Source organism: Hemitrygon akajei, chromosome 11 (genome assembly GCF_048418815.1).
Source record: "Hemitrygon akajei chromosome 11, sHemAka1.3, whole genome shotgun sequence".
Lineage (NCBI taxonomy): Eukaryota > Metazoa > Chordata > Chondrichthyes > Myliobatiformes > Dasyatidae > Hemitrygon > Hemitrygon akajei.
In genome coordinates this window covers 27,568,547-27,580,632 of record NC_133134.1, presented here as the reverse complement: position 1 = coordinate 27,580,632, position 12,086 = coordinate 27,568,547, and the positions used below count along the sequence as shown (strand labels likewise).

Genomic DNA, 12,086 nt, shown 5'->3' with positions numbered 1-12,086 from the left:
AGAATTTCCCACGTGACCTACTACAAGGTATTAACCAAAACAATTAGAGCTAAACCTACTTTTTGAAGAGTCCAGGTAGGGTGAGAAGCAAATATTTCATAGTCACCAGGCAACACTCTTGTAAATGCATATCTACAGAGAGAGAGAAAATACTGATTCCTTTTAGAATGAATTTATAATGTTTTTACCATCCTGTTAAAACCACTATTAAACATATACATACTTTCCTCCGATTTGAGTCAATGAAGTCTGATCCCTATCTGTTCCAGCCTTTCTTAATGTAACATGAACACCAGCAGGTCCTAAACTTTGACCTTTGCTTAACACCTGAGAAAACAGGACATTACAAATATTTACAAAATTTACTTTATTCATTGGTAGTGTGTTAATAGGAATTCATGAATAAATGCTTATTTTCATCTGCAAGTTAATTCCCAAGTTTCCAGCAATGAAGACGAAATTACAATTGTGGATATTCAAAATAATTAAAAGGTCTGAAGTATCAGAGGCCTCCTTCACTAAATACAGTAATCATATCAAGTGCCATTTTATTCTACAATGTTCCACACCGTCTCCAAAGAACCTTTCTCCAAATTTATCAATGAACAAAAATACAAAATAAAAACACTTCTTACCTTTCCAGAAACAGAAAATCCAGTAAACATAAAATTTATGTCCTCGCCTTTGGTGCAAATATCATTAACGCCATCTATATGAAGATCCACATTTGTAGGCTCTGGTTACATAGGAGGAGAGAAAAATAGAGCTCTTTTAAAGCTGACAAATACTTCTACAATACCAGCAAACTCCTTGTGGCATCATTCAAAGCCAAAGAAATACAGTTTCATATGAAATATTTGCCTCCTTTTGTCATGAAGTCTAATTAAAGTAAACAGTACCAGAGTTTTAATCAGTAAGATAACTGATTTGAATATATAATATACAAGAACGTTCAAAATGTAAGAATGAATGAAACAGGTGCAGAAAAAGGTCAGTCAGCTTGCAAACTTGTATTGCTATTAATTGAGATCACAGCTGATCCAACACCGGCTAACACCACTTTCTCATTCTCTCTCCCCATCTCATTGAATCCCTTATGGTTCAAATGTCTCTGCCTCACATGTCCAATAACTTCACTTTCACAGCTTACCAAGGTGGAGAACTCGAAAGAGCCACAAACCTTCAAGAAAAGAAAGTTTTCATCTGCATCTGAAATGTGTGACTTTTTATTGTGCAATGCCACTTAATTCTAGACACCCCACCATGGACAGTATTCTCAGTATCTACCCACCAATCCCTATCAAAGCTCTTGTGCTTCTATAACAACACCTCTCATTTTTCTGTACTTCAGTGAACATTAATCTTTCTTGAAATGTTAACCCCTTAATCTCAGAAATTAATCTATAGAAAACCTTTGGTACACTAGCTCCAATAGAAGCATATTCTTCGTAAAATATCAAGATGAAGACTATACGCAGGACTCTAGGTACAGTGTCAGAAGCATCCTGTAAAATTGCAGACTGTTGGTTAGCTCCACCTAGTGGTTAATAACTACTCTTCACAAAAAAATTGTTTTGAACAACACTAAGTTTAATATAATTGGAATAAATTGCCATTAATATCACTTGAGGGCTTTTTGAAAAATATGTTGAAGAATTTTAAGGAATCAGTTGAACATGTAACATACAAAGTAATATATTCAGATTTATTTCAATTACTTGCCTTCCAAAAATAGAACTATTATTTTTAATAATTCCAAAGTGCTTTAACATTAAAAAAAATCTGTTTCCAGATACAAAAAATCTGTATCAAATGGATCTTGGGGGATGTAACAGACACACCAGTGAGAAATTACCCTACTTCAGGAAGCTTTAAGGCAATAATCAAATATCCCAAGAGCAGCTGAAAGCTGCCACTAAATCACACCATGACAGTCTCAACAAAATTAAATCAAATATTTTTATTGTTTTGATGACTGGAAATTTACTCAGTCTGGCCTGCAAAGTCTAGACCCATCAATGTGACTGATTATTATAACCACTTCTTTAATTCAGATGCAAATAGAAATGGATAATTAATGTCAGCGTTGAGTAAGTAGGGATGCAGTTATCAGCTGATGTGTCGTAGCTACATAAAATGGGTGCTGGTGGAGCCCATTGTGGTTCCTGGTCACTACATCTTCAGCAAGTGTTGCTGCTCAATGAACTGAGGCTCAAAGTTGATAACCTGAAATCTGAGCTTCAAACACTGCAACACATCAGGGAGGGGAAGAGTTACATGGACGTTGTTTCACTATCACAACTATTAGATCAACTGCTTCAAATTCAGTCTGCGGTCAGAGACAAAGGGGTGTGACTATGGATGTGGTAAGATGTTACATCCAAGCAGCAGGGTTCAGCCTCTGAGATGGAGCTTCTGCCCTTGTCCAACAGGTCTGAGATTCTTGCTCCTCGTGAGGGTGAGTGGAAGCTGTGTGAAGGATGAGTAACTTAACCATGCCACAATGCTTTAAGGAACCATTTGGCAGTGGTGCACAGGAAGAGTAAAGAAATGCAGTTGTAAATGGAGATAATACATTCCGAGGAATAGTCACAATAGCCAAGAATTAAGAGTCCCAAAGGCTGTCTTCAGGACATCTCATCTGACCTGCAGAGGAACCTGAAGAGGGAGGGCAAAGATCCATTTGTCATGGTCCACGTAGGTAGAATAAGAAGTTCTACTAAAGGATCATGTGCAGCCAGGGACTAAATTAAAAATTACTGGACTGTTACCTGAGCCAAGTGCATATTGGCACACAGTCAATAAGATAAGAGTTAAATATGTGGCTCAAAGACCAGTGCGGAAGCAGTGAGTCTAAGTTCACTGGATATTCACATCAGTAATGGGGAAAGTGGGAGCAGCTCCGATAGGACTAGCTCAACTTGAACCAGGCTGGATTCCCATTCATGGCAAATTATATAACTAGGGCAGCGTTTAGGGCTTTAAACTGAATAGCATGGGTTGTGTATAAAGGAAGGACAGCATGAAAGAGGTTAATAAAGTCTTCAGATTTAAAAAAAAGACAGTAAGTTTAGAAAGAAATAAGAATTTAACTTCAGGCAACATGAAGAAAATTTTGAGAAAACAGGTTGTGAATATAGAATTGAAGGTGTTCTATATGAATGCACACAGCATACAAAACAAGGTAGATAAGCTTATAGTACAGTTAGAAATTAGCAGGTACAGCTAATATATGATAGTGAGCATCATGAAGTCACGGTTGAATAAAGATCACAGCTGGGACCTAAACATACAAGGATAAACATCCTATAGAAAAGACAGGCAGGTGAGCAAAGTTAGTGGGGTGGTTCTAGAGTTGCAGTTAACATAATGCTATTATAGCTCAGGGCATTCCAGAATTCAATTCTGGCACCGATTGTAGGAGTTTGTATGTTCTCCCTGTGAACCACATGGGTGTCCCAAAGTACTCCAGCTTCCTCCCACAGACCAAAGTCATACCAGCTAGAAGGTTAAATGGTCATTGTAAATTGTCCTGTGATTAGGCTAGTGTTAAATAGGTGTGTTGCTAGGCACTGCTGCTTAGAAAAATTCTGATGAATACAGTTAAGAAACTACAAGAGTAAGAAGACTCCAATGCGAGATATATACAGACCTTTGTATAGTAGCCAGGATATGGGGTACAAATTAAAAGAGGAGATAGAAAAGGCATGCGAGAAATGGAATGTTACAGTAGTCATATGGACTTCAATATGCAGATACACTGCAGAAATCAGATTGGCACTGGATCCCTAGAGAATGAATTTGTAGACTGCCTTTAAGATAGCTTTTTAGAGCAATTTGTGATCAAGTCCACTAGGGAAAACACAATTTTGGATTTGGTGTTGTGCAATGAATAAGATTTGCTTAGGGAGCTTATGGTAAAAGAGCCCTTAGGAGGGAGTGATCATAATATGATAGAATTCACTCTGCAGTTGAGAGGGAGAAACTATTAGATGTATCACTATTACAGATGAGTAAATGTAACTACAAAAGCATGGACTGGCTAAAGCTGATTGGAAGGGGACCCTAGGGAATAGTAGCAGGAGTTTCTGGAAGTAATTCAGAAGATAGAGGATCATTTCATCTAAAAAAGTAGCAGTGTTTTAGAGGGAGAATGAGCAACCATGGCTGACAACAGAAAATGAGGACAACATAAAAGCAAAAGTGAGGACATACAATAGTGCAAAAATTAGCAGGACTCTAAAGGATTAAGCAAATTTCGGAAACCAAAAGAAGACAAATAAAAAAAAAACAATAAGGGGAGAAAAGATGAGCAGAACAGTACAGCACAGTATAGACCCTTTAGCCTATGATGTTGTGCCAACTTATTAACCTATTCCAAGATCAATCTAATTCTTCCCTCCCACTGCTTTTATCCATTTGACTATTTAAGTCTGTTAAATGTCTCTAATCTATCTGTCTCTACCACCACCACTGGCAATGCATTCCATGCCACCACATGCCATTCCTGGTTGGCAGCTCAGGACTAGTGGTGTTCTGCAAGGATTGGTGTTGGGTCTGCTACTTCTCACTTTGTATGAGACTGATCAAGATGATAGAATCAATGGTTTTTGTGACCATGTCTGCAGATGATGAAAAGATAGGTGGAAGGTCAGGTAGTACTGAGAAAGCAGGGAGTCTACATAAGAACTTGGGCAAGGTGGGAGAATGGACAAAGACGTGGCAGATGAAATACAGCACAGTATATAGTCACGCACTTTGGTAGAAGGAAAAAAGTACAGACTATTTTGTAAATGGCGGTGCAAAGGGACTTTGGAGTCCTAGTGCAGGATTCCTCAAAGATTGAGTCAGTAGTAAGGAAGGCAAATGTAATGTTAGCATTCACGTTGGGAGGACTAGAAAATAAATGTAAGGATGTAAAGCTGAGGTTTTATAAGGCATTGATCTGACCACAGTTGGAATACTGTGAGCAGTTTTGAGCCCCATATCCAAGGAAGAATGTGTTAGCAATGGAGAAAGCCCAGAGGAAGTTTACATGAATTATACTGGGGATGAAAGGGTTAACATCTGAGGACTGTTTTTAATGGTTCTAGGACAGTACTCACTAGAGTTTAGAAGAATGATTGGGGGGGGAATCTCATTGAAATATACCTAATACTGAAAGCCTAGATGGAGTTAACATGGAGAGGATTCTTCCAGTAATGGCAGAGTTTAGGACCAAAGGGCAAGTCTCATAATAAAAGTATGTTCCTTTAGAACAGAGATGTGGTGGAATTTCTTTAGTCAGTTGGTGGTGATTCTGTGGAATTCATTGCCATGGTCAGCTGTGAAGGCCAAATCATTAAGTATATTTAAAGCAAAAATTCTCATTCAATAAGGGTGTTGAAGATTTCCAGTTGGAAGACAGGCAAATAGGGTTCAAACAGAATAATAAATCAGCCATGATCAAAAGCATACTTGATGCACCAAATAACCTAATTCCACTCAATGTCTTAAAGTAACATCCATATTCCACTCCAATGTCTTAAAGTAACATCCATATTCCACTCCAATGTCTTAAAGTAACATCCATATGATATCAACATAAAAGATATATTCTGCAGCTAGGCAAATATGGTAATTAAAAAAGATCCAGATACTGGTTTGGTATTCATACCTGATCACGATTCATTATAAATAACACTGGCTATACAACAACATTCACAAACAAAACTGTGCTCTGAAAAAATTTTATTCTCTAATGGTTATTAGCTTAAACTATAATATCATTCAGGATCATTTCATGCAAAGAAGCAAAATTAGTTAAAGAATGATGCAGGAATATCACAAAGATGACAGCTGATTTTTGTCATGCACATTTGAAGAGCACTCACCAAAACTCCACCCTAGGGGAGGCTCAATCTTTAAAATGAAATCCCCCTAGAGAGGAAAGAAACACATCATATAATTTTGAGCAACCAGAATGTATGTATTTATTTAGAGATGCAGTACAGAATCAGCCCTTCCGCCCCTTTGAGCCACACCATCAGCAACCCCCGATTTAATCCTAGCCTAATCAATCGACAATTTACAATGCCCAATTAAGCAACTAACTGGTATGTTGTTGGATTGTGGGAGAAAACCACAGCACCCGGTGGAAACACACACATTCCACAGATGGTGTACAAAACTCCTTAGAGAAAAATCCAGGAATGAACTCTGAATTTCGAAACACCAAGCCATAATAGTGTTGAGCTAAATGTTACACTACAAGGGCATATTTGTGATAGATGTCATAGAACAAAGCACAGTTACACTGAAAGAAAGTGGGCAATGCAAATAATTAATCTACAGTTGGCTTCATCAATGTCAGCACAATGCTTGACACCAGAATATTTTATGAAATTTAGAGCATCTATTCTGCAGAGATTGCATACATTTGTAAGGTATATAACCTTATTTCTTCATTAAGACCACACACAGTTGCACAAACTGATATTACCATTGTTCAAATAACTAGTCAGTACGTCTCTGAAAAATGAAATATTCATTAAGGAAGTGTGAGACATTATATCAATAAATTGGAACCTGGAGTCGGAATTTGTCGCAAGCAAACAGATATGAACAAACTGATTCTTACAGCCATAAAGTCAATGTCAATTGCTTTTAATATTTGCTACCTTATCATACAGAGGAATCATGAAGTAACCATTGTTGGGAGCACAATCCGTCTGGTATTTCAGCGTTCCCTGCTTTGTGTATAGTTTAATCTGTAATATAATCACAATCCTTTAATGCAGAGAAAAAATTATTGTTCTGAAATGTCAATTCAAAGGGTATTTGCTCATGAATTCCTTTACACTTGTTAAACATAATTCAAACATCCCCAATGAAATTTATTCTCCAGTTTTACCCCAATTACAGACCAACATCAATGCAGAGAGAGGTAGAAGAGTCCAAAACCAGTATCCCAGAAAAATTCCATTTTAGATCAGCCATAATATGAATGAATGGCAGGACAAGCTCAAGGAGTTGAATAATCAACCCTTCCAGTACTTCCTCCATTTTTGCAGTAAAGATCATGGGCCAACATCTCATCTTCTCACAGTTCCCTTCTAGAGTCACATATGCATCCTCACAGGAATTGTCAATGTGGTGAAACAATTTATAGTTGACAGCTATGGCTCAATGCAAGTGCTGTCAAATTGTGGGATCGTGTCTCTTACGATTGTGGGTTATAACCATAGAACAAAATGGCTGGAGTCGCTTAGCACTTTTGTGCAAGGGTGTTTATTTAGAACAGGGGTGTCAAACTCATTTTAGGTCACGGGCCGGATTGAGCAAAATGCAGCTTCATGCGGGCCGGATCAGTCAGACGCGTGCGAACGCAGCTTTCGTTGCCTCCGTTTTTTCAGCCTGCTCTCATGTGTCTCAGTCTCTGCTATAACTACAAAGTGTTTCACTTTACAAATTCCGTTTCTTATGAAGAAGACTGCCGAGCAAGACTGCCGAATAAACACTAAAAACCCTGAAAACCTGGTACCTGAATAAACTCAGCATTAGCCATATCATACGCTATAGGCGCTTCGATTACTGGGGCCAGCTTTAATAGTAATTAGATATTATCTCGCGGGCCAAAGATAATTCCACCGCGGGCCGGATTTGGCCCGCGGGCCTTGAGTTTGACATATATGATTTAGAACATCAAAAATTAAACTTACAAAAATAGTGAAAAGAAAACTGCCAATATTTATAAAAAGATATCTGCCACAAAAAAAAATTATAGCTACATACTATGTCCAGAGTGAACTCCTGGCAGCTCGATCTCACTCTCCCTACCAAGAGCAATCAGCCCAGTTTTTAGGCACCAAGACACACCGTCTTTCCAAAACCCAGCTCCCTCTTATTCCTTCTCTTCTCCAAAGAATAAGACTGCATTGACAAAGCAGGTAACCCAGTTTGCCCATCTTCATCACATTACAGCCAGACAATTGGTTGTTATGTCCAATTTCCTCTTAAAGAATGTGGAGCATCATAGTTACTAATAGTGGAATTATTTAGTCTTGACAGCTAACACAAAGAACTTATTCCCATGCACAGCATATTAAATTTTGATGTCTTAACTGAGACCTGTTGTTTGTTATTAACACAGTAACAGCTGCTATCTTGCCTGCCATCGAGGCCCTAGAAATTGGTGGGCCACTGAGACCTTAGATCTCCTTTATGCAACTTCTCAATTAGTCACTGCAGCTTTAAGAATGTAACTTTGCAACTTTGTCCCTTCTCTCATGACTGTTTTATTTTAAAAGAGATATAGCACGGTAGCAGGTCCTTCCAACCCAACCAGTCCATGCCACCCAATTGCACCCATATGACCAATCACTCCCATACTGGCTACTCTGCATTGGCTTCCTGTATCTTTTAGAACTGATTTTAAAGTTCTCTTGTTTTTAAACTCTTAATGCTCTGGGGCCAGAGCACATCACAGAATCACATTTGTTTTATAATCCTGCTCGAGCTCTCAGGTCTTCTTCCGCCAGTCTTTACAATTAAACAATCTCCCTCAAAAGATAATTGGCAGGTCAGCTTTTTAAAGAACTAGGTGCCTAAACTGTGGAATTCAATACCTAAAGCCATAAGAGATGCAGACCCAGTTGGCACTTTTAAACACCAGCTCAAAACCTATTTAGTTAACTTTGCTTTTCTTTCTTTTTACAATTTTTTAGAAAAAAAAAATTTAGAGTGCAACACATAGATACATCTCAACATAATTTGTGTACGTTCATATATTGTAATAAAATTGATCAAAATGTTATAGCATCACACATAAATGTAGACCACTCTGTAATCAAAAATTTAAAGACAAGTCATACATCATAAAAGAAATTTTTTATATTAAAAAAAGTCAACCCCCTACCAACTACCAAAGAAAAAAGCTGATGGATGACAATGGATAATTAGGAAAAAAAACATATTCACTTAAGAAGAGGAAATAAAAATATACATAAAAGTCTGTCACTGTTAAACTTTATAAATTGTAAAAGTAATTTAGGAAAGGTCCCCAAATATCATAAAAAGATTGTTTCAAATTTAAGACTGAGCAGCGGATCTTTGCTTTTAACTAATATCTTTGTCTTTTTTCATGTTTGCACTTTTATTCCATAGTAAAGCACTTTGAACTACATCACCTGTATGAAAAGTGCTCTTTAAAGTTATTATTAATCAGTCTACTAAGCCATCCATACCTCTGGAAAGTGGGAGGAAACTCACATGGTCACTAATGTTGAAAAAGTGTTATGCTAACTACTACACTACAATATTTTCCACTTCCTTTGATACAGAAGTTTATCCTTGGATCAATCCTATATTTGCAGCTATATAAGACCCTGGTCAGACCCCACTTGGAGTACTGTGCTCAGTTCTGGTCGCCTCACTACAGGAAGGACGTGGAAGCCATAGAAAAGGTGCAGAGGAGATTTACAAGGATATTGCCTGGATTGGGGAGCATGCCGTATGAGGATAGGTTGAGTGAACTTGGCCTTTTCTCTTTGGAGTGACAGAGGATGAGAGGTGACCTGATAGAGGTGTATAAGATGATGAGAGGCATTGATCATGTGGATAGTCAGAGATTTTTTCCCAGGGCTAAAATGGTTGCCACAAGAGGACACAGGTTTTAAGGTGCTGGGGAGTAGGTACAGAGGAGATGTCAGGGGTAAGTTTTTTACTTAGAGAATGGTGAGTGTGTGGAATGGGCTGCTGGCAACGGTGGTGGAGGCGGATACAATAGGGTCTTTTAAGAGAATTTTGGATAGGTACATGGAGCTTAGAAAAATAGAGGGCTATAGGTAAGCCTAATAATTTCTAAGGTAGGGACATGTTCGGCACAGCTTTGTGGGCCGAACGACCTGTATTGTGCTGTAGGTTTTCTATGCTTCTGTTTCTTCAGTTGACTCATTATCAATCTAATTTCCTAAAGTTTCTTAATTCTCAGAGAGCTTCACAGACCATGAACCAAAAATGCATATGGCAGCATCCAAATGCTGATTCAAATAACAGCACTGTGCGTTCTTCTACTCTTTTCTGTACTAGAATTGCTGCTTGACTATCTGATTAGCACAAGACTAGACCTGAGAGAGAGAGAGAGCACGAAGAAATAGGAACGGGAGGCGCAGCATGGGGTGAAGAGGCAGGCTGGTCGGGTAGGTAGAGGCGAGAGGGAGGCATCGGCCGGGCTGGGGGTGGGGGGGGGGGGGAGAGAAGTATGGTCGGAAGGCAACTGCCGCCTAAGCGGTAGGCATGTTTGGGAGGTAACTACCGGCCAGATGGGGGAAGACACCTGTCAGGTGAATGCAGGTGAATATCCGGGTAAAGGAATGTGTTTCTGACAGAGCAGTACTCCCGCCGTGAGTTCAGAAAGACCACAACGTGACGAAGGCAGCTCATTTTGCCCCTGATATGAATTACTGGGTAAGCGAGACCCCAGACTCTCCCTGATCCCAGTTGCCCCGCTCGGGGCTTTACAGCCAACAGCAACCCGGGCCTGCACTCACCTCAATTAACGAGTAGTTAATCTCCACGTCGGATTTCACGAATCCCCCGCACCCCACCACGATATCCTCGGCCTGAGCCAGTCGGCAGCTGAGCGCTGTCAACAACAGCAGAACTGCCGCCAACCCCAGTAACCCCCTCGCCATACCACCGGTCCCACTCCCAGACCGCTGTCCCCGCTGCAGTCCGCGCGCATGCGCCGCCAACAGACCGGGAAGATCCAGTGACATCGCCACCCAGCGGCACCAGAGCCTCCTGCAACCGGTGACTCTCCAAACAGCCCGGCGAGAAAACAAACCAGATCAGATTTATTATCACCGGCATGTGATGTAAAATTTGTTAACTTAGCAGCAGCAGTTCAATGCAATACATAATCTGGCAGAGAAAGAAAAAATAGTAAGTAAAATAAAAATACATCATAATAATAAATAAATCGATTACGGTATTAATAGATTTTAAAAACGTGCAAAAACAGAAATACTGTATATTAAAAAGGTGAGGTAGTTTCCAAGGGTTCAATGTCCATTTAGGAATCGGATGGCAGAGGGGAAGAAGCTGTTCCTGAATCGCTGAGTTCAGGTACCTCCTACCTGATGATGACAGTGAGAAATGGGCATGCCCTGGGTGCTGGAGGCCCTTAATAATGGATGCTGCCTTTCTGAGACACCGCTCCCTAAAGATAAGGGTTATCAAAAATAAACACATAAGAGAATAAGCTATTCAGCCCACAATGTCGTGCCAATCGTAAGACCCATTTATACTAAATGCCCTCTTTTGTATCATCCATATCCATTCATATTAATATGTATATCTAAAAACCTCTAAAACTCCACCAAACTGCCAGCTTCCACTCCTATCCCTGGTAATCCTCCTATCACCCCCTGCTTAAAAATCTTGCCCCTGCCTGCTGCAGTAAAATTACCCACTTGGTTAGGTTCAGGAACAACTATCAGGCTCTCGAACCAGCAGAGGTATCTCCACTCAACTTAACTCAGCCTCTGACTGAACTATCCCTGCACCCTATGGGTTAACTTTCAAGAACTCTTCATCTCATGTTCTTGATATTTATTTGTTTATTTATTTATTACCTTTTTTTAATTATTATATTTTTTTCTTTTAAATTGCAGTCCACTGTCTTATACATTGTCTGTTTCACCGTCCAGCAGGGCATGGTCTTTCAGTGATTCTATTCTTTCTTCGATTTTCTGTGTATGCCCACACAAAAATGAATTTCAGGTCTGTATATGGTGACATATGTACTTTGATAATACACTTACTTTGAAGATATCGAGCATGACACAAAATGGAAACGAGATGCTGAAATACGAAGCAACAGGCAAACACGGGCAAGCTCAGGGCTGCTGAGATCTCACAGCACTTGTGTAGTGAGCATTACCCAGAATGCTCCATTACCAGTTTGAAAAATCAAAAAAAATTAGACTGTGAGGAAGAAATTTGTAGAATTCAAGCGGGATTCAGTCTGGAGAAAGTTCATTTGGGAGTTAGGAAAATCAAACAAGGTAAGGGAATACACTTTTGGCATATCTGCGCCAATCAAA

The 12,086-nt window shown here is 39.4% G+C and overlaps 1 protein-coding gene across 1 annotated transcript in view; it reads right to left on the bottom strand.

Annotated features, from left to right (window-relative positions):
• The window catches only part of nomo (nodal modulator), a 58,198-nt gene extending 47,477 nt beyond the window's left edge, over positions 1 to 10,721 (bottom strand). The window contains exons 1-6 of the mRNA XM_073060530.1: positions 10,530 to 10,721; positions 6,660 to 6,749; positions 5,874 to 5,919; positions 636 to 736; positions 224 to 327; positions 60 to 132 (exon numbers count right to left, since the gene is read on the bottom strand). Coding sequence (XP_072916631.1) covers positions 60 to 132; positions 224 to 327; positions 636 to 736; positions 5,874 to 5,919; positions 6,660 to 6,749; positions 10,530 to 10,673 — 558 coding nt within the window. The 5' untranslated portion in view covers positions 10,674 to 10,721. The remainder of the gene's footprint in view (positions 1 to 59; positions 133 to 223; positions 328 to 635; positions 737 to 5,873; positions 5,920 to 6,659; positions 6,750 to 10,529) is intronic.
• Between the last annotated feature and the right edge of the window lie 1,365 nt (positions 10,722 to 12,086).